At 44.9% G+C, this 25,278-nt stretch overlaps 2 protein-coding genes across 11 annotated transcripts in view; one reads left to right on the top strand and one right to left on the bottom strand.

Annotated features, from left to right (window-relative positions):
• Window positions 1–14,652, bottom strand: part of SUPT20H (SPT20 homolog, SAGA complex component) — a 35,558-nt gene extending 20,906 nt beyond the window's left edge. For 3 of the 6 annotated variants that reach the window (XR_012942178.1, XM_032956569.2, XM_032956573.2), the window contains exons 1-15: window positions 14,497–14,651; window positions 13,141–13,202; window positions 12,276–12,320; window positions 12,087–12,154; window positions 11,328–11,394; window positions 7,722–7,848; window positions 7,390–7,493; window positions 6,808–6,924; window positions 6,557–6,610; window positions 6,039–6,178; window positions 4,518–4,680; window positions 3,637–3,693; window positions 3,211–3,285; window positions 1,122–1,297; window positions 79–111 (exon numbers count right to left, since the gene is read on the bottom strand). Coding sequence is in view for 5 of the 6 variants with exons in the window: in XM_032956569.2 (XP_032812460.2) it covers window positions 79–111; window positions 1,122–1,297; window positions 3,211–3,285; window positions 3,637–3,693; window positions 4,518–4,680; window positions 6,039–6,178; window positions 6,557–6,610; window positions 6,808–6,924; window positions 7,390–7,493; window positions 7,722–7,848; window positions 11,328–11,394; window positions 12,087–12,154; window positions 12,276–12,320; window positions 13,141–13,143 (1,229 nt within the window). In the remaining variant the exon portion in view is untranslated. Of the gene's footprint in view, window positions 1–78; window positions 112–1,121; window positions 1,298–3,210; window positions 3,286–3,636; window positions 3,694–4,517; window positions 4,681–6,038; window positions 6,179–6,556; window positions 6,611–6,807; window positions 6,925–7,389; window positions 7,494–7,721; window positions 7,849–11,327; window positions 11,395–12,086; window positions 12,155–12,275; window positions 12,321–13,140; window positions 13,203–13,746; window positions 14,071–14,496 lie in introns of all 6 variants that reach the window. The other 3 variants (XM_032956570.2, XM_032956571.2, XM_032956572.2) reach the window with 3 other exon arrangements.
• Window positions 14,653–16,914: 2,262 nt separating this feature from the next.
• Window positions 16,915–25,278, top strand: part of LOC116943594 (uncharacterized) — a 30,181-nt gene continuing 21,817 nt past the window's right edge. For 4 of the 5 annotated variants that reach the window (XR_004402990.2, XR_012942177.1, XM_032956562.2 and 1 more), the window contains exons 1-2: window positions 16,915–17,032; window positions 20,686–20,820. Coding sequence is in view for 3 of the 5 variants with exons in the window: in XM_032956562.2 (XP_032812453.2) it covers window positions 20,686–20,820 (135 nt within the window). In the remaining 2 variants the exon portion in view is untranslated. Of the gene's footprint in view, window positions 17,033–20,553; window positions 20,584–20,685; window positions 20,821–25,278 lie in introns of those variants that run through there. The other variant, XM_076067810.1, reaches the window with a different exon arrangement.

The following is a 25,278-nucleotide window of genomic DNA, read 5'->3' as shown; positions in this document are numbered from 1 at the left end:
TGAATTGTCAGTTTGCTCAAATATTCTTTGTACTGAGCATGCTGGTAATTTTTTGCAAGAATGATAAACAAATTTTACCGATTTGCTTCTTCTTTTGATGCCAAGATGAATCTGTGAAGACAATGGCGAAGTGTCAGCGTAATGCGACGACACGGATTGTAAAATAACACAGCAATGGCATGGAAATTTTTTGTAAAAATCCTTTGATCAAACATGAATTCTCGACTTTTGAGTAGGCATGTAATATTACATCGATAAATCAACTGGAGTTCTTATGCTACCGACACAGTGATATACTGGTACAGAATCACGGGTGTGAGAATCGACATTCCATTCGTCTGCTGTAAGGTCATGTGACCCCTGCGGCCCCGATAGGCACAGCATTCATCAAAATGTAAAAAATTTAGCCACGCTCACAAAATGAGGCAAGTCATTAAATTTGGAGGGGACATTTATATCATGCCTACTGTCTAAAATAGGGTATTATTACAATATTTTCTGGTGCGCCACAGAATAAAATGAGTGTGTTGATGGGCCACGTAGGTTGGGACGTGACACGGGACATGACATCATAACCTCTCATATTGGGAGTTTGCATGTTCTGCGGGTCCTCCAGGAACATTAACATAGTTAATAGTTAGTTTAACACGTATAGGCTTTCGCGACCAATATTATTCATAATAAAGGTTTTTTGGTTAGATCGCGTATGTGTCATAACCCTCCACCACCCGACAGCCAGTAAGGTTCGTCACGTAAACAATGCGTCAATTAGTTACTGCTTCAGCCTACCGGTGTGTTGGAGTAAATCCACAACATTTACAATTTGAATACGACGTTTCACTGGTAATTACATCCAGCATCATTTGGCGATTTGCCAGAATAGTCTGGCCCGATGATGCTGGATGTAATTACCAGCGAAACGTCATATTCAAATTGTAAATGTTGTGTATTTACGCTCCAACAGACCGGTGGGCTGAAGTCCTAACTAATTGCTGCGTTTACGTGACAAACCTTACTGGCTGTTGGGTGGTGGAGGCTCATGACACATTCATTCTTACGCCACCCAACCCAAATAGCTTTATTGAGTTAATAGTTAACAATTTTTTTCTTTAGTTACTCACTTGGCTCCGCTGGGCATTTCGCCATCTTCGTCATCGTCTCGCCCGGGGAACGTCCCCGCGTAGATCTCGCCGCGGCAGGCGTCCCCGCCACCGGGGCTGCGGCAGATGACGAGGCGCGAGATGCAGTCGCCGCCGCCGCCTCCCTCGTACTCGAACTGGTACTCGTCCTCCAGGGCCTGCGCACGCCGCATCGCGTCGCCGTCAGTAGGGCAACACCGCGGCGACAAAGCATACAGGTGTACGCGCTCGATCACATGCGCGCACCAATTGCGCTCCCACGCTTTGTCAAGCGGTAATGGAGTTTGAGAGCGAGCAATCGGAAAAAGCGATTTGTAACCATGAGCGAGTTGAATGTCATAATGTGCGACCCACAACAGCAGCTTCCCACCGTATATCTGATCTATCCTTGTCGTGTTCATAGGAGAAAATAATTTGTTAGAGAACAGCCCATGGAAGTGGATATCAAAGTACTTGAGATATTTTCAAGTGACTTCTGGTCCAGAGTAGAGGTTAGCACTTTCCCACCCGTCCTGCAACTGCGAGCAAAGTTTGTCTCATGATAGCCTAAATTTATTTATGACTCTCATTGCTGGAATTTAATGTAATGAAATTTTTATATTTAATGTGTTGGTTTATTTTGTGTGCAGTAAAGGGTGACCAGGTTAAGACCATGAACTCACTGCACTCAAGACCCTGGTTTTATTTACAGGTACTGTCCTGTATTCGAATCCAGCTCAGAGGTCTGCCCTCTTAAGAGCCACACGGTCACCACCACATTTCATTTATTTTAACGGGGTTCACATACTGACCACGAAGACACTGTTCCCATCGTGATGGGAGAGCTTTAACCCGAGCTTTACAATTAATTGTTCTGTGAGCCGGTTTCATTACAGATTCATAATTTCTCTCCACAAGAAACAGAATGGTAACAGAATACATTTTAGAGTTGAAAACCCGCCGTTTCTTTTTACCATGCCGAAGCGCCCAGGGTAAAAACTGGTGAATGTTTAAAACTACTTTGCTATTTGTTCCCGAGTGCTCATTATCCTACATTTCTTGACATTTTGTCAAATGTTCATCACCTAATGCACTTACATATTTTACAACACCACGATATCTCTCAATGTTCCTAAACCCAAGTGTTGCCATTATTAACGTATGCAATATTTATATCAAGTAAATAAAAACAATGCATGCAATTGAAAGTCTTTATTGGCAGTAAAATGCGTGTAGATTAAAAAACAACAGTATTCACATTAAGTGGTGATTGTATTTTAATTGCAGTGTACACATAATTATCTATATAACAAATTTTAAAAAATAAACATTTAAAAAAGCTATAATTGGCTCATGCTACCAAAAAATGTAACGTGTAAGATGACCGCAATGCGGAATGTTTCTCTGAATATTGAGGCTTTCAGCTACTTAATCTGTATTTGGACATTGGAGAGATGGGCTGTGGTGGGTCATGTGGACTGGAGTTGGGATACCCGGTGCTAATGTGTCATATGCTTAACAATGACCCTATCATCCCATCAGCGATCCCACCTCTGAAGTTGCAGGAATCCCCATCCCAGATCATCGGAGGCCTACGGTAAGGCGCATCCGAGCATCGTGTGTGTGACGTGGTTGCTCGCCGTGTATGTGGAGGTCCAATGATACATTTCTCAGAACTCCTCTTTGCGTTCCCTCCACTCCAGCAACCAACATCTTGTCTCAAAACCAGCAACGAGGATCAGTGGTGTGGAGACATGACGGGCAAAGATAATTCTGTTTGGGATTTTAACTCAATAACATCTCGGAACTCACTGCTCTGCTCATTCAACTATCTCCTCGGCATTGGTTGTATGTATCCATGAAGTTCCATTTTAGTCTGCAGGCCTCAATTCGAATGAATGTGTGCAAGAAAATCAGAGCTGCATTGTTTTTCACTTTGTGGAAGTCACAAAGGGACACTTTTATAGCATGCACAATCCGCTGGAATTGGAAATGTGAATGCTCGTGGCTAGTGTGACAACAAGTGCGGAAGTTGGTTATAACTTGTTAAGGGTGTTCGCCTGCCCACATATTCCCTCTTCGCGATCCTTACTGGTGTCGTTTCCTGCGGCAATGCTGTAGGATCCTCCGTCTTAATACGTGGCTCCACTTTAAAATACTTTTCAATCTGCACAGACACGAGCGAGAAAATTAAACGGATTAATGTACAGGATTGTTCTACGGATATTACTGCAAAATAATAATCTTAACAATTTACAAGCCTTTTGTCAATTCACTGCTCGGCAAAGGCATCCCCATGCCATGTCGGGGTCATGGGGAGATGTTTCACCACATTCACAATGCTGACCAGTGTGGGTAGGTGAAGTGGAGTGGCTATGTCACTTGTTACTCTAACTCAGGTCGCGGGTTCATAGCACAGTCTGCCAACCACTGTGCCATCGTTCCACCAAAAGTAAGGAAAAGCTTTTCAAAGTATGAACCTTGGTAACATCAAATAAATATACAAATATAAACTTACGTCAAGCTCACTTGGAATGGACAGCTGCTGAGGCCTTTGCTTCCAAGTGTCTACGCTCTGCAAGTAAAATCAAACAAAACAAGTTTCACACCGAAAGGAAATGCCCGTTTGAGATAACCATCAACTAGATATAGCTAACTAATGAAATTCATAGCTTCCCATATATTTTAAAGCAATGTTTGAATGGGGTATGACCAGGAATGAGGAAACAGAACAGGACTGCATTGATATAATGTAAAGCAGAGATGATTGTGTATATTAAGGTACTTGATACTTTGATGTAATATCAGGGGAGTAAATAGAAAGTAATCGATTCTTACAATTGTGGTTCAATACAAGCATGATGCACGGAATTGATCATCTTAAAAAAAGATTGTTTTATTATTCAACATATAAGTAATCATGAATACTAAAGATGTATACCAATTTAAATTATACGTATGCCACAATGGCTAAAATAAGTGTTGAACTGTGATTTAGATCATGACCCTGAATCCTAACTCGTAATAGAATCGTGTAAGGGTGATGTGTGCATAAGCATAAAGGAGTATGGAAGAATGGACAGTGAACACAGATTACAAGTGGAAGTGGATAACAGCTAAAGTGGGATTAGTGGGGGTGCAAGTAGAGGGACAGAAAGCAGGGATGGTGAGTGGAGAACTGTGCTGATCCCGAACACACATTACAAATAAGTGGAAGTGGCAAACAGTGAAAGTGGGATCAGTGGGGGTAAGAGTGAAGAGAAAGACAAGGCAGGGATGGGCAAGTGGTTACGATGCAGTGGCTACGACAGTGGAAACGGCAATCAGTGAGAATGAGATCAGTGGGGTGTGGTGGTGAGAGAGAGAGAGAGAGAAGGCAATGGACGGGGAGCGGAGGACCGTGCTGGATCGCGAGAGCTTCAGCTCGACGGGCGGAGGTGCTGGTGGGCGCCGCTCTCTCCTGCGGCTCAGGTAGGTGTGCAGGCGCAGCTCCGGAGGCGGCGCTAGCGAGGCAGCCTCCTGCTGCCGCATCATGGCTGGCCACGCGTGCCGCTTCACGCACCTGCGCTCGCAGACGGGACAGAGGTGGGTAAGCAGCGCATTCGGCTCCTGTTACACTTCCCCCACACCCCCAATTAACATGGTTGGCTTAGTACGGTGCAAAAGTAGTTAAATATACACACGTATGTACAACCGCACACGAATGCGGATCTTACGAGACTGGTGCATTAATGTGTGTGAGCACCAAGTGGCGCCCTTGAAACTTGCACAAATGTACATCTGGTGAGTAAAAATACCCTGTCCCGTATTTTACGGGGTTTCCTGGGAGGCCCTAAGAATTTACAATCAAATTTGGGAAAAAAACTGAAAAGTTTACACCAGAAGCCGAAAAATGGAAATGTGCACAGCAACGCCGATTTGCTTTAAGCTGCATCTCCAAGCTGCGCAGAAACGGTCCAGGGAGTACCATTTTAGGACTATAGCCCTGAATTGTGCATTACATATTCGCAACGTGATTTTCGGTGGTTTCAGTAGTCGCTTTTTTAATCCCTCTTCACATTTTCATAATGTAAAAAAACATTACAAGCTGCCAATGGGCTGAAAGGAAATAACGAGGTTTTGTGAACAACATATACCAACCAGGGTACCTGACCTCTCAATTAGCCAGGTGCTTCAAGGATGTACTCTATGCACACTCTAACAGTATTCCATTTGGCAAATAGATAAGAACTGTACAACACTGCAGGATAGGTTGGTTAATTGGTACAATTTGTTTGTGAGGCATACAGATAATTACATGTAATTTCTGCATGGGAGCCAGAAACTGGCATTGCCAAGGATGCAAAAAAAAGCTTGCATAGTGTAATCATCAATATATTTTCTTTCAAACTAACAATAATACATGAACATGCACGCAATTCTGTAGTTGCTCCATTTTTATGGTGTCAAATCATGTTTTTACCAAGTGTCTATGTGTTAGTGTAAATACTCCCTCTACATATGACTTACAACTAAAGTTGGGACAATCAAGTAAATTGGCTGAAAATTGTAATAAGTTACTCCGGCCATTTAAAAAAATTGCCACTGCCCCACTTGCTGCCTCCCAAAGGCAGGAAACCCTCAACCTGCCTCCTGCAAACCACGCTCTGTGTGACACTCCTGATGCCAATGACACCTTGCGTCAAGTGACACACATGGGAGGAGGACTATTCCCCCCCCCCCCAACAATGTTCGTGTTATCCAATTGTGTAATTGAACTGATAATCAGCAGAGTAAACCAATTTCTTAAATAATATAATCGGATAGCCGAGCTCAACTCACAACAACCAGTATAATCAGGGTTTTCAACGACCTCTCGATGTACAGCCAACACAGGGGTAGACAGTCAGGGGGGGCTGCTGCTGTGGGATGTCACACTACCGTCGGATGGGCGGTGTGCTGAGCTGTTGCCGGTGGTGTAACAATCGGTTGGCGACGCACGTCACGGTCACAGACGGGTCAAGGCACAGCGGCTCCGTGACGGCCAGCAGCACGTGGCTTTCCAGCGATAGCTTGTCATCCTGCAGTGTCGAACATATAGATACAAAGATCCCCCATGTACCCATACAGACTGTTGGGGCAGGTGCGGTTATGAAGGTTGGCATGGCGTACGAGGTTGTGGTGTGACAAGCACCACGCCCAGTCGCCTTTGTTTCCTGATGTCACCAATTTTGGCCGTGAGCAGGACTCGAACTTAGGTCACCAGATTCATAGCGTTAATCGCTGCATTATTGCTCCATGTCATAAGCAAACACACAATTAAACACGCATAAACATAACATGCCGCATACTTTCTGGAGGTGCTCTGACATCCCAAAGATTGGCATTCATCACAATTCAAACACAATAGCTCCCAATGTGAATGCAGTCTCAACTGAAGTCTGGGATGATTCACAAACCTGAGTCCACTTGTGACTGTCGCTTGTTATGGCATTGATGTCACAGATCAGGGTCTGAAAAAAACATCGAGGCTATTAGTGAAGAAATCAAACTTTGTTAGTGGGCACAAACATGTTTAGTTGAAGTGTATCACCGAGATTTCTGAAGGCACTAAAAAATGTCCCTCCACATGTAAAATACGAATTGTCATGGGATTCAATGAAGCCTACCTTGATGAACCAATAACATTCTTATAATCATCCACTTGTACCTGTGTGGTAGGCTTGAGCAGAACATGCTTTGTGTCAGGCATATGCCCCTTCATGTTGTTGCATTGCCTGTAGTCCCTGATTTCGGCAATTACGCACCCACTGTGGAATATGTTCACCTGCGAAAGACAACAGTCATCATCACTCATTGTCTACTCACTGCTCCATAAAGGCTCTCCATATGATGCACTGTCGTTTCTAGTCTGCATTCACCAATGCAATACAATTTAAATCTATAGAGCATTTAAATGTAACCACATCAAAGGTACGAGTACAGCCCTGCAAATGCTTGCTCACACCGATGGTGGCAGAATGGCTTCTACTAGACGGAGTTCTACAGGGCTCCCTCTATAGGGTATGTTTTGTTCTACTCTTCCATACTGGCCAGACATTTTAGAAGATGTGGAAGTATCCACGCTTCACCTCACCAATGTGCCCTCTCAATCGATTTAGAAGCAAAATACATCAAATTGTATCGTATCATTGCACTGTTTACTGGTCCTACAAGAGTGCTAGAGATGTAGTAAGCCACCTCTGACAGGCATGATGCTGTATACATGACAATATTTTAGAGGCTGCCACACCTGCGCCTTCTCCAGAAGGTCCACCAGCACGGGGGGCAGCTCCCCCGCGTCCAAGTACTCCAGAAGCTCACCCTCCTCGTACGGAAGCCGCATCGTCTCAGAGTCTACACGAGCACACACAAAATACAAAGACGCCTCCCTGTTAGCTTCGCCGACTCGAAGGGCATGCACTCTAAATACCTCTTTTCCACCGACACATCCGAGTCATGCCAGCATTGGTCCCTAACAGAATGGAAGGTTTTACATTGACTGTTTTCCTAACCGAGTCAGGACAAAACCGCAACAAGATGGCCTCATTATTTGGTTTCGGGAAAAATTGAGATGCTGGGTACCAGCTCCATTCTTGCCACGGAGCAGCAGCGAGTAGCCTTCGTTGCCCGGGTATAGGTTCACCACCAGGCACGACGGACGCTCCTGATTCACAACTTTCTCCAATAGCTTCACATTCCGCCGCAGCCTCTGTACACACAAACACCGCACAGGGCGACACAAGTCAGTGAGCGGCTCGGGACCCAACATGTCCTGATCAGGAAATGTGACTGTTTGAAAAACAGCCAAGTTACAGACATACAAGGCATTCACTAATTCTATATCTGCACACGTACAATCCTCTTGTCAATGAACTGCTTGATGACAGACACCGACACCATACAGGTTATTTGATATTTTACCATGCTTCTCGGTGCAGGTTGGCAAGGATGGACAACATTGATTAGAGCCCACCATCTGCAGGACGAAGGGTGAGGGGCGGGTGCGATGCCAGTATGGTAGGGAGAGAGATGGTCTCACACGGACTACTGGACCATGGCGATGGACACTAGCTATTGGGAAGTGGAATGTCACGTCACTAGGGGGGAAGGAGCCAGAGCTGGTGGAGGAGGTGGAAAGGTACCAACTAAATATAGTCGGTCTCACCTCCACACACAGCATTGGCACGGGAACCAAACTTCTCGATCGGGGGTGGTCTCTCTCCGATTCCAGCGTAACCCCTAGTGAGAGGCCCTGGGTGGGTGTGGGAATACTCACAAACCCCCGGCTGGGTGCTGTTCAGATGGAGTTTGTCTCACCTGGGAAACGATGGAGATACCTGGAGAGGCGTTATTGGGAGGAATGCCCCCCCCCTGATCTGAACCCGAACGATGAGATGTTATTTAAATTCTGCACTAGTCACAGAATGTGAATAACAAACACCATGTTCGAACACAAGGATGCTCATAAGTATACTTGGTACCAGAGCACCTTGGGCTGAAGGTCAAAGATTGACTTTATAGTTGTATTATCGGATCTAAGGCTGTATTTGAGAATAGGTTTTCGCCTTTTTTCTGGCAACAAAACAAGACGGCAAAAAGGCCGTTTGGCGTCTTCTGGTCTAACACCGTTTGAGACTAGGCTTGAAAGAAAGTTGTCTCTGGTGTGGACCAATCAGTTTCAAAGACAATGCATATATTATCAGAGTATGTTTTTTGTTTGCATTCTGACCACAAGTATTATGGTTAATGCAGACATGATTCCTTCTTAAAGGTTTCAGTTTGGTGTTTTAACATCTTAACACCTGTTTTGTTGCCAGAAAAAAGGGGAAAACCTATTCTCATATTTTGGTACTGGCAAAGGAGGACCCATGATCTAAGGCCGTATTGTTCTGGACACTCGGGTGAAGCCCCAGTGCAGAAAGACATCAACTTCCACTTCTGGGAAAACTTCTCCTGCACTCCAGGGGAGGTTGTGGACATTGAGTCTGAGTGGACGATGTTCAGGATGTCGATTGCAGATGCAGCTGCGAAAAGCTGTGGCCTGAAGGTAGTTGGTGCCTGTCAGTTGGTGAGGGAAGCTGTCATGTTGAAGAAGCAGGCTTTCCAAGCTATGCTCTGAAAAAGGTCTCCCGACTCGATTGAGATGTACCAGCTTGCCAAGAGGCCAGCAGCTGCAGCAGTTTTTGCAGCGAAAGCCCGTGTGTGGGAGGAGTTTGGCGAGGGACTACCAGGCAGCCTTAAAGATGTTTTTGCAAACAATCAGACGCCTTAGGAGGGGTCGGCGGGACGTGACCCAGGCTGTTTTCAGTAAGGATGGCGTAACATTGACCTCAAACTAAGAAGATAGTCGAGAAGTGGAAGGAACAATGAGGAGCTCCTCAACCCGGTGGACATGCCCTCCTCTCAGGAGACAGCCCTGGAAACAGCTGAAGTCGCTGCGGCGGTCGAGGGCCTTCATAGCGGCAAAGCTGCTAGGATGGACGAGATTCACCCAGAGTTGTTGAAAGCGCTGGACAGTGTAGCAGTGTCATGGTTAATACGCCTCTTTAATGTTGCATGGAAGGTGGGTACAGCACCTCTGAATTGGCAAACTGGGGTCGTGGTTCCCATTTTGAAAAACAGGAACTTAAGAGGGTATGCTCCAACTACAGAGGAATCACACTCTTCAGCGTCCCAGGGAAAGCTTATGCCAGATGCTGGAGAGGAGGCTCCGCCCGGTGGTCGAGCCTCAAATTCAGGAGGAACAATGTGGATTCCGTCAATGGACCAGCTCTTTTCCCTCAGATATTTGAGGGGTAATGGGAGATGCTTCTCGAGTCTACCTCTGTTTTGTAGACTTGCAGAAAGCATATGACTGTGTTCCCCACAATGTCTTGTTGGAGATGCTGTGGGATGTACTGGTGCCGCTTTTGTGCGTTATCCAGTCCGTCTATTCCCGAAGTGAGAGCTGTGTCTGTATTATTGGTGTTAAATCAGTCATCACTGTGGGTGGACTCCATCAAGGGTGCGTCTTGTCTCCACTCCTGTGATTTTCATGGACAAGATATCAAGGTGCAGCCAAGGTATGGAGAGTATCCAGTATGGGGGCATGGAGGTGGTATTGCTCCTTTTTGCAGATGACGTTGTCCTCTTTGCCTTGTTAGTCTGTGATCTCCAGCATGCGCTCGAACGGTTTTCTGCCGAGTGTGAAGCAGCTGGAATGAGGATTAGCACCTACAAATCTGAGGTCATGGTTCACTCCCGGGAGACAATGGATTGTTCCGTCCAGGTGAGAGGGGAACAGCTGCCTTTAGTGGAAGAGGGGTCTCTTTCGCAAGTGATGGTAAGTGGGAGGGAGAGATCGGCCGGCAAATCGGTGCGGCATCCAGTGTTGTGGGCACTGTACCGTTCCATGGTAGTGAAGCGGGAGCTGAGTTCTCGAACAAAGCTGTCGGTTTACAGGTCGATCTAGATTCTTACCCTCACCTATGGTTATGAGCTTTGGGTAATGACCGAAAGGATGAGATCGTGGGTACAAGGGACCGAAATGAGGTTTCTCCGCAGGGTTGCCCGGGCTCACTTTGCGTGATTGGGTGCGGAGCTCGGTAATCATGGAGAGCCTCAGAGTTGAGCCGCTGCTCCTCCGGATCGAGAGGAGCCAGGTGGTTTGGGCACCGGTCAGGAATGCCCCCCACCCCCCCGATAGACTCGCCTTGGAACTCTACCGGGCACGTCCAACTGAGGGAAGACCCCAGGGCCGGCCTAGGACACGCTGGCGGGACTATATTGCTCGGCTGGCCTGGGAACGCCTGGCAATTCCCCAGGAAGAGCTAGAGTCTGTTGCCAGGCAAAGGGAGATCTGGACCACCGTACTCAACATGCTGCCACCGCGACCCTCACCAGAACAAGTGGACTGAGAAATGAACGAACGAACCATAATGAATTTTTGCTGCTGCCTACCACACACAGCCCGACAGCCTTTACCTGTTCTCTACCTAGTGGTAACTCATCCAAGAACTATCCAATATCCAGGATTCATCTTGTTCATCTTTTTTGGCTCATACCAGGTGATTTGGTTATAGCAGATTCAACTGGTTTATTTCATCTCCTGGTTAAACAAATGGTACAAACAAGACTACTGGCATTGCTAAAAAGGTGTTTTACAAAGCTACACATGTGTTGGGTGTTGATTTTTTTTAATGACTTTACCTTTAGCTCAGGTTCTCTTTCACTCTCCTCAATGTATGTGTCATACATCTTCTGATGGAGAGATTTCCTATTCAACAAAACACCATGTTACAAATTTCAATCTGAAGTTTAGGTAGCTGGTAGTGTAAATACATATTCAACAGCACATCTGTGAACATTTAGAGGAAACAGCAGCTTCTTCTAAATAGCTAAAAATGTATCTCGCAACAATAACCACATCAAATTTTCTGCAGGATCAAAATCACAACTACTCTTACTAATCACAATAAATCTGGCCAAAATAGCAGTACTGAACTCAAACCTGCTTCATTTGGAAGCAGGTTGCGTGCAAGTGATGGGAACAATATTTTCGTGCAAAATCCAGTTTGCCCTCAAGAAAACATTGGGCGGATATTCCTCGTGTCTCAAGTGGCGGGGGTGAGGGGGCATTTGCAGGTACCTCTATCAATTTAAAACCAGCCAAAACATTGAAATATTGCTCCTCTTGAAGCTGTTAATATTGTACAAAGCGATGACAACTTGTTGTTAGCCACATCTCCACACTGCACAGAAGCGTAATGTGCCAGGCAACCTGTCTTGAAGCATTGGATTGCTCATGCCAGATTTGGCTTGTGATTTTGTTTTTTAATCATTCTTTGATGGTTATTTTAAAAGTTTTATTTTTTTAAAATGCAAGGGATATTTTGGGGGCACCTCACCCCATGAATCTGGTATATTGAGGACACACTGTAACACAACTTATAAAATGCGAGAGCTCACCATTTTGCAGCCGAAGCTGCAGTGGTTTTTCTCCTGGGTGGTCGCTGGCGAGAACATTCTATTATGTACTGAAAAAAAATAACAAGAATAAATTCACATGTGTATATTTACAAAATGCTAAATGTTTATAATGGTTTAAAGAGTGCCAGAAGGGTGTTGCTTTTTGTATTCGCTTTACAATATACACACCTCTGCACGGTCCAGTGCGTATTCAAGTGCTTTGGCCTGATTAACCTGCATCAGAAAATAATGAAAGATGTAGGTATCATGAGGCCCTGACAGAGCATCAGCATTGCAAATTAAAACACAATGACCATATATTCACAGAACTTACAAAAATAAAGATGTATCGTTTCATCTAGAGGCCAAAGTTAACTCTGGTTATGCTCAATAATGCAAATATCTGATTATAAAGGCAACTTTGACCTTTTATAAATGGTTTTGGTAAGAAAGACCATTATAGTAAAATAAGGGTGGGTTCGATCAGTTAGACCAGAAGGCTCTTGAGACACTTGGCTGTTGAGATCCATTTACACACATCATTGGTAAAGTTGGGGCCTGATACAAATTTGATGCATCCACAAAATGTCCGGATGCTGGAGGACTCATGAACAGTTACTTCCAAACGTCCCTGTTTTAGTTCACTTTCTGCACACGGGCAAATTACACCTGGAAAAGTAACTATGGCGATAGCAGAGATGCTCGGAGGTAGTAGCATTTGTCGTGCACATGTCGTTCAAGTGACAAAGACAACGTTTACTTATTTAAAAAAAATGCTGACAAACCAATGTATTCAGAGAGCTCTTTTTTGTTTAGATTTTTCCCAAGTCAGCCATGTGCAAAACCTACAGAGATTTGGACATTTGTATGCCGTGTGGTAATTTCCATAATGGTTTTCGGGGTTTTGTAGATTTTGTGTCGTCATTGGGATGGGGGGACATATCATTTATATTGTCACGGCAAAAAGTAGCCTATCGGTTTGCTTAACTAGAAATTTAACAGCAATATAACATTTCATATATCTAAAAACTTATTTCTGCGGTATAATACGCACCATCTTCAACGGTGAGGTCCTCACACCCCTCACCCCAACAAGGGGTCAGGGTGCACCGATTCCTGTATAGAACACAGCCATACACGACATTAACATGGTCCGATATATTATTCAGCGAATCTTACACTGAAACTGTACAATGGACTTCGTGACATATAAGTGAAGTATAGATGTCATTGATATATTCTTAACATTACATAACTACACAAACGCATAAACCACATGAAATACTTAGAGATGCATGCATACATACACATGCATACCACAGATGCACCTCAACATTATAGATGAAAATGTGTAGATGCACACAAGAAACAAAACCTGATTAAAATATTATTGGTTCTGTCGGTGAAGTCACGTAGAAGGTAAATAATAAAATAACACAAATACGTGACTTTACCGAAAGAACCAAGAATATTAATCCCTACAATCACGTAAGCTTTAAATGGAAATCTGATTAAAATACTTAACATCTTTCTTCAATAAAAAAAATACACCGTAACATATAACGCGCACTATCCAATGCAAAACGCTATTTTAAATGGTATTGACAAAAGCAGGATCGTTTAAAAAAAACAGATTGTATTCAGACCCACGAAGGCTTACCTGGATAAATGACAATACAGTACAGTTCTGTAATGCGATAATTCCATAACATTGCAAGCAATGACCCTTCTTCGAAGCGTGCAGATTACCGCCTCAACTCCAGAGCTCGCACGCTATTGTTTACGGCCCAATGATAGAGAATAGCGCCGTGCGACGTCAACGACGCCTCGGCATTTTCAACTTCGTTCTTTTCACGTCGTCTGCCAGAGATTAACTCTGGCGCAACGAGCACGAAGCGAAAAGCATCGCTTGCCGTTTTGATTCACGCGCAAGGTTCAAGTTGCCTCCCGCGCAAGTTCGAGCGTGAGTCGGGTGTTCCATCTCCTGTAACGCAAAAGCTCCCTAAGCAACCACGGCACTTCCACGTTACCACGACGAGAGCGGGTACATCTACGATACACGTAATTTAATACATCACGCTGAGTGTTTACGAACTACACGACGGCGCGTGCATATCATTCGCGTTTACCAACACACACTCACGCACGCACGTATATTATCGATTACATTTGATTTATTTAACAAACAAACAAAAATGTTGGGTCATCGGTATCGCACAATCAAGAGCCCGCGGCGCCCCTCTCGAGCGAGAGGCCACGGGCTCAAGCTGACCACCGCCTGCACCACAGCGGCCATCGTCGAACACCCGTCTCGCCAGCAACCATCGTGCAAGGCTGATATAATCGCGACGGAGAGGATGATGATGATGACGAGGAGGAGGAAGAAGATGATGAGGAGAAGGCCGCTAACCTCTCGCTGGCGCCAACGTCGCCGCCGCCGCCGCCATGGCTCCTCCTCTCCCGCCACCGAGGGGGCGGTGTCAACGTGGGTCCGGGCGGCACTTTGCTCCGGGGGTGAAACCAACAGCTCGCGCCGCACGCACGCGCGGGAGTGAGCGAGAGAGATGAAAAAAAAAGGTTCCGGCCCGCGTGGGGATTTTTGTTGTTGTAATTTTTGTTCCCGTTGTGGTCAACCCCATGCGGTTTACCCCCCCTCCTCTCCCCGTACGCTTGCGCAGGGAAATTGAGTTTGTCTATTTGTTTGTGTTTCTCCCTGGTGTTGGGGCTTTGTAGGATGAACGTTGAGATTTATAAGGATCACGGGGTAACCAATAAGGTCTGAATTGGTCTGTAATAATGCAGGCACTGATAAGGTGTTGACAGGTATATTCTTAACAAGTTGCAATTATTCTCCAAACTCTTGTGATGCAATCCACTGTATCTCTCCGGCATCTCTACAGTATTTATGGGCGATGATTGAGGGACATTGCCGATTCTATATATATGCTTGTTTTGTCTTTTATGGTAGTTATGATATCGACGAATGAGTCGAGTTTTCGTTTATTGTGGGTGTGAACCGCTGCCAACCGCAGCAGCTGCATCACAAAACATTCTGCTGTCATTGTGTTTGATTTCCGTTGCATGATTTGTAGAATCATCAATCATGATTGATCCACTGTTGGATGCAAACCCTGTTGTAATTTAAATATTAAGGGATAATTTGTTGGTAAACCAACATCAGTGTTGTGTTTTGTTTGAAACCCGATTTAGGAGCTTTTTGGCTCAGGGTAATTAAAATAAACCGAACTGAACTGATATTGTAATTAATTATTGTATGCTAAATGAATTGTTTTTTTTAAGAGGACTATTTTACTTTGTGATTGTGAGCAACCCCACCATATTTTTTTAAAAATGTATTGTTTAATTATTATTATTTTATTATTTCCCTTCTACGTGACTTTACCGAAAGAACCAAGAAGATTAATCCCTGCAGTCACGAAAGGTTTAAATGGAAACCCCACCATTCTCTATTGTTACAATCATCGATGCTCACCGTCGCGAATGACCAAATGCAGCCTTGGATAAAGGCCTCCCCCCAAGGTGGCGCTCTATCCACCTGGCACCTGTACACGAGATTATTTCCTCGTTCCATCTCCACGGTGGTGTGCCCTTTGTGAATATTCCATCCCTTGGCTGCCACTACGTAATCATACGACACCAGCCACCGCTCCATCTAGCAAGGTGTCCTGACTGCCTATGCCCACTTTTGATTGACAGTTCTTTGGCAGAGAATCAGAATGTGGTTTTATACTTGGAGGAATCCGATGAGCTATGAAGCTCTTTTTTCACAGATGTCCAGAATTTTCACAGGCGTAGATGTGCAATGGACTATAGTCACTATTCAGGTGAAGCCAGAGGAATGTGAAGTACTAGCTCGCAAAACCCCCATGCAAAGAATAACAACACATGAGCGGCGGAGATGAGAAATAAAGGTTTCTAATTCTGAAATGGAACCTCGTCGATACGGCATCGAGATAATTTAGATTATTCTGGTGCTATGAATGTCCAAATGATAGCCCACTTTGTTGAGCTATCAGAGGGGTGGGGGGGGGGGTAAAGGGGGGGTAAAGAGGGGTGGGGGTAAAGGGGGGAGGGGGGTAAAGGGGGGCGGCGGGGGGAAAGTGGGGAGGGGGGTAAAGTAAAGGGAGGGAGGGGGGCAAAGGTGTAGCAAAGGTGGGAAGACGGTAAAGAGGGATGGGGGGTAAAGGGGGGAGGAGGGGTAAAGGGGGGAGGAGGGGTAAAGGGGGGTGGTAAAGTAAAGGGGGGTGGGGGTAAAGGGGGGAGGAGGGGTAAAGGGGGGTGGTAAAGTAAAGGGGGGTGGGGGTAAAGGGGGGAGGAGGGGTAAAGGGGGGGGAGGGGTAAAGGGGGGAGGAGAGGTAAAGGGGGGGAGGGGTAAAGGGGGGTGGTAAAGTAAAGGGGGGTGGGGTAAAGGGGGGTGGGGGTAAAGGGGGGAGGAGGGGTAAAGGGGGAGGAGGGGTAAAGGGGGGAGGAGGGGTAAAGGGGGGTGGTAAAGTAAAGGGGGGTGGGGGTAAAGGGGGGAGGAGGGGTAAAGGGGGGGGGGAGGGGTAAAGGGGGGCGGGGGGTAAAGGGGGGTAAAGGGGGTAGGGGGGTAAAGGAGGGAGGGGGGTAAAGGGGGGAGGGGGTAAAGGGGGGAGCGGGGTAAAGGGGGGAGGGGGGTAGAGGGGGGTAAAGGGGGGAGGGGGGTAAAGGGGGGAGGGGGGTAAAGGGGGGAGGGGGGTAAAGGGGGGTGAAGGGGGGAGGGGGGTAAAGGGGGGGAGGGGGGTAAAGGGGGGGAGGGGGGTAAAGGGGGGTGGGTGACAGTTAACGGTTGTGAAGAGCCGCGTCACGTGACAGGCGCCAGTTGGAGTCAGGCGCTGGCAGCAAGCAGTGACGGGGCGGCTCAGTGAGTCGCAGCCAGGCATAGTCGTTGCAGGTTAACGTCTAAGGTACTGTATATAAAGTCGCGTTATTTATTAAGTTGACTATTCCGATTTATGTTGCTTTGACATTGTATTATGTACGTATTTGGATAGCTCAGCCCATCCGGGTCTTGCTTTAAGTTGTCAAACGCGTGTAGGGATGGGGACACTGAAAGAAAAACATTGATAAATCGAACACTCCACGTTTTTAATGATGGCGTTAATGAACACGAAAATATAGGAACCAAGACATTGATGCTTTCGGTGTTTTATTTTACTTTTCAGGATGCATCGTAGCAAAATAACTTCATAATCTTGCAGAAAAAAACAATCGTATGGATGGTGGTCGGTGTTTGCAGGGTGAATATTCACCCACTAACGAATGTTATCTATATATAGTATTGGTTCTTTCGGTAAAGTCACCACGAAGAAGGGAAACAAAATTAAAAAAATTATATAAAACAATAAAATTCTCACGACGTTTCGACTACAACACAAGCAATCATCAGGCGTGAAAACCACAGCAAGAACATTTTTAATTTTATTGTTTCCCTTCTACGTGACTTTACCGAAAGAACCAAGAATATGAAACCCTGCAGTCACGAAAGCTTTAAATCAGAATATTATCTACTTTACCATATTCACTTTAACAACAACTGCAGCTGTATATACACTATATATACCGATTATTTTTAATTAAAGAGCTGAAGGTGGCTAAGGGACAGCGGGAGAGTGTTTCATGTTTTATTTCAATTTTTCGTTTGGAAAAAAACAACATCGAAACCAAATTATCGATGATGTCACGTAGAAAGAAAATAAATTAAATAATAGAGTACGATGTTTCGATTGCAACACAAGCAGTCGTCATCAGGTCGAACTAAATTCGAGAGACAGACACACAAGCAGAGAGAGACAACACAGATACACACAGAGAGAGACACACAACATAGACACAGAGAGACAACACAGACACAGAGACACAACATTAACACACAACATAGACACAAGCAGAGAGAGACAACACAGATACACACAGAGAGAGACACACACAACATAGACACAGAGAGACAACACAGACACAGAGAGACACAACATTAACACACAACATAGACACACAAGCAGAGAGAGACAACACAGACACACAACATAGACACAAAGAGACAACACAAGACACAGAGAGACACAACATAGACACACAACATAGACACACAAGCAGAGAGAGACAACACAGATACACACAGAGAGAGACACACACAACATAGACACAGAGAGACAACACAGACACAGAGAGACACAACATTAACACACAACATAGACACACAAGCAGAGAGAGACAACACAGACACACAGAGACACAACATAGACACAGAGAGACAACACAGACACAGAGAGACACAACATAGACACACAAGCAGAGAGAGACAACACAGATACACACAGAGAGAGGCACACACAACATAGACACAGAGAGACAACACAGACACAGAGAGACACAACATAGACACACAACATAGACACACAAGCAGAGAGACAACACAGACACACACAACATAGACACAGAGAGACAACACAGACACAGAGAGCCACAACATAGACACACAGAGAGAGACACAAGCAGAGAGACAACACAGACACAGAGAGACACACAACATAGACACAGACAGACACAAGCAGAGAGAGACAACACAAATACACACAGAGAGACAACATATGTTGTGTCTCTCTCTGCTTGTCTGTCTGTGTGTCTATGTTGTGTATCTCTGTGTGTCTCTCTGCTTGTGTGTCTGTGTCTATGTTGTGTGTTTCTCTCTGTGTGTCTGTCTGTGTGTCTATGTTGTGTGTCTCTGTGTGTATCTGTGTGTCTCTCTGCTTGTGTGTCTGTGTTGTGTGTCTCTCTCTGTGTGTCTGTGTTGTCTCTCTCTGCTTGTGTGTCTGTGTGTCTATGTTGTGTGTCTCTCTGTGTGTATCTGTGTTGTCTCTCTCTCTGCTTGTGTGTCGCTCTGTGTGTCTGTGTTGTGTGTCTCTCTCTGTGTGTCTGTGTTGTCTCTCTCTGCTTGTGTGTCTGTGTTGTGTGTCTCTCTGTGTGTGTCTGTGTTGTCTCTCTCTGCTTGTGTGTCTGTGTCTATGTTGTGTGTCTCTCTCCGCTTGTGTGTCTGTCTGTGTGTCTTATGTTGTGTGTCTCTCTGTGTGTCTCTGTGTTGTCTCTCTCTGATTGTGTGTCTGTGTGTCTATGTTGTGTGTCTCTCTGTGTGTCTCTGTGTTGTCTCTCTCTGCTTGTGTGTCTGTGTGTCTATGTTGTGTCTCTCTCTGTGTTGTCTCTCTGCTTGTGTGTCTGTCTGTGTGTCTCCGTGTTTTGTCTGTCTCTCAAACTTAGTTCTACCTGATGACGGGTGCTTGTGTTGCAATCGAAACGTCGTACTCTATTATTTAATTTATTTTCTTTCTACGTGACTTTACCGAAAGAAACAAAGAGTAATTATTCCTGCAGTCACGAAAGCTTCAAATCTAGTTTCAAAATATCGATGTTTAAATGTTACCAGGGATTCCACATCGATGTTTTGATATCGATGTTTATAGCGCCAGAACATTGATTTGACAGAACCAGAACACAGATGGGTCTTATGAATGTAATTATTCCTTTCACAGAACTGTATTGCGGGTGAAGATTAAAACTAAATTAGATTAAAATTAATTATCAAGTTAACTGTGCCCTGTACCCTTACATTTCATGGTTAAACAACCCACATTGGCTACGCACGGCGTGAAAGAAGTTCAACATAGTACACATGCATACGATTGACAAATCAAATTTCCATTGGTGGCTCATTTTCTTTGGTTCTTTCGGTAAAGTCACGTAGAATGAGAATAAAATAATAAATTGATAAAAATAAAATAACACAGTAATATTCTCACGACGTTTCGGCCACAACACAAGCGGCCTTCATCAGGTGAAGGGACGAGACTGTCTGGAGGACAGCGCTGTCCTACCAGACAGTCTCGTCCCTTCACCTGATGAAGGCCGCTTGTGTTGTGGCCGAAACGTCGTGAGAATATTATTGTGTTATTTTATTTTATCAATTTATTATTTTATTCTCATTCTACGTGACTTTACCGAAAGAACCAAAGAAGATGAATCATTGCAGTCACGAAAGCTTTAAATCGAAATTTGGTGGCTCATTGTTTCTCCTCAAGTATTTAACGCCAACTGCCACATTTCACGACTGCGTATCCATTAACAAAAACATTTCCCGCCAATACTGAGGGCGTGACGTAACGCGTAAACGCTCCAATCGCACGTCAAGTTGGGGGGGGGGTGAGGTCTGGTGGGGGGTGGAGGTCTAGTGGGGGGGGGGGTCTTGGAAGGGGGGGGGTGGGAGGAAGTCTGGTGCGGGGGGGGGGGTCTGGTGGAGAGGGGAGAGATCTGGTGGGGGGGGTCGGGGGAAGGAGGTCTGGTGGGGGGGGTCTGGTGGTGGGGGGGGTCTGGTCTGGGGAAGGAGGTGGCGTGGGTCACGTGATGAGGGAGAAGGGCGAGGCCCGTGGGTGGTCACGTGCTACCTCGTGGAGCTGGCCACGCGTACGTGAGTGTTCGACGGTCGCGCTCCGAAACAAACAACAGCAGCAAAGTAATCATGTAAATGCCATTGTAAAAAAACTAATTGGTGATCATGTTTAATATGAAGATGAACGAGGCGCAGGGCTCCCGTTACCGCAGCCGGGAGTGCGAGCAGATGGACGCGGGGCTCGCGGTGCTGGGCCTACACCGCGTGGCAGTGGCGAGGGACTCGTCCAGCGTGTACAGGGTCGTGGCGCAAGAGGTGACGCGTGCATTATCGATGAGTAGTCATGCAAGATTATTAACTAGACTGTTGTTATTTTACCCATTTTCAGAGCGGGGTAAAGACGATGAAAATTAAAGGGTTTCGAAAAAGTTTTGACCATCATGGGACCTTTGCCAGTACCAAAATATGAGAATAGGTTTTCCCCTTTTTTCTGGCAACAAAACAGGTGTTACGATATTCTTGGTTCTTTCGGTAAAGTCACGTAGAAGGGAAACAAAATAAAAAAAATATTTTAAAAAATATAAAACCATAAAATTAACACGACGTTTCGACTGCAACACAACCAATTATCATAAGGTGTGAAAACCACAGCAAGACAATTTGAAAAAAGTGGCGGTTTTTTTAACGTTAGCACCACGGAGAGCGATTTGGCAGTTTGTTCAGATGGACGAGTCCATCTATGTTCGGAAAAGAGGAGGGGGGAGACGAAAATAATGGATGTGGTCTGAAAGCCACCGTAAGCGTGAACAATCAATTAAGACCTGAAATGGTTTATCAAATTCTTCCAATGATTGCAAAGCCAGAATTCATCTTCTCGGTTGAAATTGTCTCTGTGTTTGTATATGTGGATAGCCTCATGAACGAATCTCTCATGGTAGCCAGATGTCTTGCAGAGAACCTCTGTCTTGGAGAAGTCAATGTCATGTGAGCCTACTGAATTATAACAATGATCTGCCACGGCCGAGGTGTTGGTCCTACCGTGTTTTAGGTCTGCTTTGTGTTCACGGATGCGGTCCGAGACATGTCGTTTGGTTTCTCCAATGTAACTACTACCACAGAGGCAACTTAGTTTGTAGACGGCAGGGTACTGTATGTCCGGAATCACATCTTTTACAGACGGAACCAGATCACGGATTTTATGTAATGTGTTGAATCGGACCTGGATCTTGTGTTTATTCAAGATTTTGGAGATCTTTTTGTGATCCCCGCAATGTAGGGTAAAGTGATGGTTTTGAATGGCTCCTCAAGAGGGTCCTTCTTCATGGTCGGAGTGATAGCTTTACAGATTGTGTAGTCGGAGTAACCATTAGCCTTAAGAGCTTGGTGTACGTGCTTGAGTTCACTGGCTATGTGTTCCTGGTCGGATATGCATTGGGCTCAATGGTGCAGAGTCTTGATGAGGGAATTCTTCTGGGATGGATGGTGGTGGGAATCCGGTTTCAGGTAAGCATCTGTATGGGTAGCTTTTCTGTAGACAGAGTGGCTCATTGAACCATCAGATCTCTTTTTTATTAGCACATCCAAAAAAGGTAGCTTGCCATCTTTTTCAACTTCCATGGTAAATCTGATGGCTGGGTGTATGGAATTGATGTGGTCGAGGAATTGGTCTAGAGTAGGCCGGCCATCTGGCCAGATGACAAAAGTGTCATCCACGTACCTCTTCCATAAGGTTTGGCGCAGAGTGGCAGTCTGGATGGCGTCAGTCTCAAATTTCTCCATGAAAATGTTGGCTACAACCGGAGATAGGGGGGAGCCCATTGGGGTGCCCTCAGTTTGTTTGCAGAAAGTTCCATTCCAAGTGTAGTATGTATTGGTTAAGCAGTGTCTCACCAGGGGGGGGTACCTCTGTTTAGTCCTTGATGAAACACGTCTTCAATGATTGCGATGGTGTCAGGTACAGGAACTTTTGTGAATAAGGAAACTACATCAAAACTGAGGTCGTCTGGGGACAGGGAAATACCCTTGATTGTCGATACCAGGTGAGTAGAATTTTGTACTGCAGAGGTGGTTTTTCCAGTGAAAGGCCGCAGGATTTCAGACAGAAAATGAGCCAGTTTGTAGGTGGGGGAGTTGATAGTAGAGACGATGGGACGAAGGGGTGTATCTACTTTATGTATAAAAAAACGCCACTTTTTTCAAATGTTCTTGCTGTGGTTTCCACACGTGATGATGATTGCTTGTGTTGCAGTCGAAACGTGATAATTTTATTGTTTTATATATATTTGTATTTTATTGTTTCCCTTCTACGTGACTTTACCGAAAGAACCAAGAATATGAATCCCTGCAGTCACGAAAGCTTTAAATCAAAATGTAGGTGTTAAGATGTTAAAACACCAAACTGAAACCTTTTACAAGGAATCATGTCTGCATTGACCACAATACTTGTGATCAGAATGCAAACAAAAACGTACTCTGATATATGCATTGTCTTTGAAACTGATTGGTCCACATCAGAGGCAGCTTTCTTTTGAGCCTAGTCTCAAACAGTTAGACCAGAGGGGTCCTCTGGTCTAACACCAATCAGTTTAAAAGACAAGGCATATATTATCAGAATACGTTTTATGTTTGCATTATGACCACAAGTATTGTGGTTAATGCAGACATGATTCCTTGTAAAAGGTTTCAGTTTGGTGTTTTAACATCTTAACACCTGTTTTGTTGCCATAAAAAGGGGGAAAACCTATTTTCAAGTTTTGACCATGTTTTTTGTTTCGATTAAAACGAACGGCATCCTTTTAAAGCTTCGTTATCTGATATGATAATCGTAATACATATTTGACACTTTCACTTATGTTTTGAGAGCTTACCTTGGTTTTTGTTTTCTTTCAACAAATTCAAATAAAATGAGCTTATCTGCGGCACACAGCGCGTTCCCATTGAATGAGGGCACAGACGAAACAATATTTCATATACCAGCAGTAAAGACATCTGTCCAGCAGCTGGATCGAAGTAACGCGTTCAACTGTAGAAAGATATCACTAAAGGACTACGAAACAGAAATTCCTAGGGCCTGCAAGAACCTTCATCCGGCCGTGGTGTGAGGCCCGCCACAAATTTGGAACCATTGGTGGTTTGATAGCACGATGATGCTGGGGGTGGTGTTTTCAACATTTGTGTATTTTCGGTAAAGTCACGTAGGTATAAAATAAAATAAATCACGACGTTTCGGGCGCAACAAGCGTCGGTCATCAGGTGTGTTGCGCCCAAAACGTGATTTATTTTATTTTCTACCTAAGTGACTTTACCGAAATAACCAAAGAGTATGGATTCCTGCAGTCAAGAAAGCTTCAAATCAAAATTTGTGTATTTGCCGGGGGCCCGCACTAAAGGCCACCAAGGGCCGCCAGTGGCCCACGAGCCTTGCAATGAAGAACGCTCGGGTAGGGAATAAGCATGCCTGTGACCTACACGGTTTACCCCGTATTCTTGTGCAATACGGGCAAACATATATATACATTTGTCTATTTGTTTGTGTTTCTCCCTTGTGATGGGAATTTTTGTAGGATGAACGTTGAGATTTATAAGGGGCACGGGGTGACCAATAAGGTTTGCATTGGTCTGTTAATCAGGTAGGGCACTGATAAGGGGTTGACAGATATGGAATAGTATTTGTGTGAACAGAGCACGGTAGTGGTGAGAGGTAGTTTGCAAAGCAAGATGACGTGACCAGACCCTGCGAAGTTAGCTGGTGGCTTTTGTTATTGCGCCTCAAATGAAAGCTGGGCAAAGAGTGTGCATAGCTGTCAACCCATACGGTTTACCCCGTATTCTTGTACAGGTAAATAGAGTGATCAGGTCCATACGGCGTACAGCCGTTTCAATACGCGCAAAGCATGTTTTGTCTTTGTTTGTGTGTCTCCCTTTTGATGGGACTTTGTAGGATGAACGTTGAGAATTGTAAGGGCACAAGGTGACCAATAAGGTGTGATTTGGTCTGTAATAAGGTCGGGTACAGGCAAGGGGTTGACAGGTGTGAGTGTGAGATGGCGGGGACAGGAGGGGGGCGGACATTGCGAGAAGCAATGACCGGCCCAAGATGTCGCGGGCCTCCTTTACGGGACGCTTGAACTGATTTATAGAAATAATGTTATTGTCCATAATATGATTGCCACCTATGATAAGCGTTAAATAGTGTCGCGACCGTGAATGTGATGTTTATTGCGGCTACATGGCAGTGGCGCATGACGGGGTCCTATTAATTATGCTACACAGTTCTAATGCCAACTACGTGTATTAATTATGTATCGAACATAATTAATACACGTGGGGGCTTAATTATTAGCTTAGTTTAGGCACCCTGCATACAGTAACGGTAATAACTACAGCATGATATAGTGCCGTAAATGATAGCGACTGTATATTACTAAGTGGTGCATGATGTGGTCTTTTTATACTTAACATGTATTTATAAGACACTGATTATGACCCATTATAATGATTTAGTTGACCATGAAGTGGTCTTTTAGTTTAATTATATTCTTGTCTCGCTAATCTGTTTCATCATGAGGCGATTACATACACGTTAAACAATGAGAGGTTAGAATACGGCAACCCAGTGATACGTGGCTCTTAATAATAGGCGTTTAATTGTATCCAACGTCTTAATTCATATAATGGCGTAGTGGCAACCAAAGAACAATGCGGCTGGGAGGATGTCTGCTGAGGAGGTGGCTTAGTTGTTAGGTGAATTATTATATCTCAGGCTCGTGAGAG

This window comes from Petromyzon marinus, chromosome 18, assembly GCF_048934315.1.
Source record: "Petromyzon marinus isolate PM22_M1 ecotype Great Lakes invasive population chromosome 18, UKy_Petmar_22M1.pri1.0, whole genome shotgun sequence".
Lineage (NCBI taxonomy): Eukaryota > Metazoa > Chordata > Hyperoartia > Petromyzontiformes > Petromyzontidae > Petromyzon > Petromyzon marinus.
Note: the sequence above shows the minus strand (reverse complement) of the source record. Positions and strands in the feature narration are given on the sequence as shown.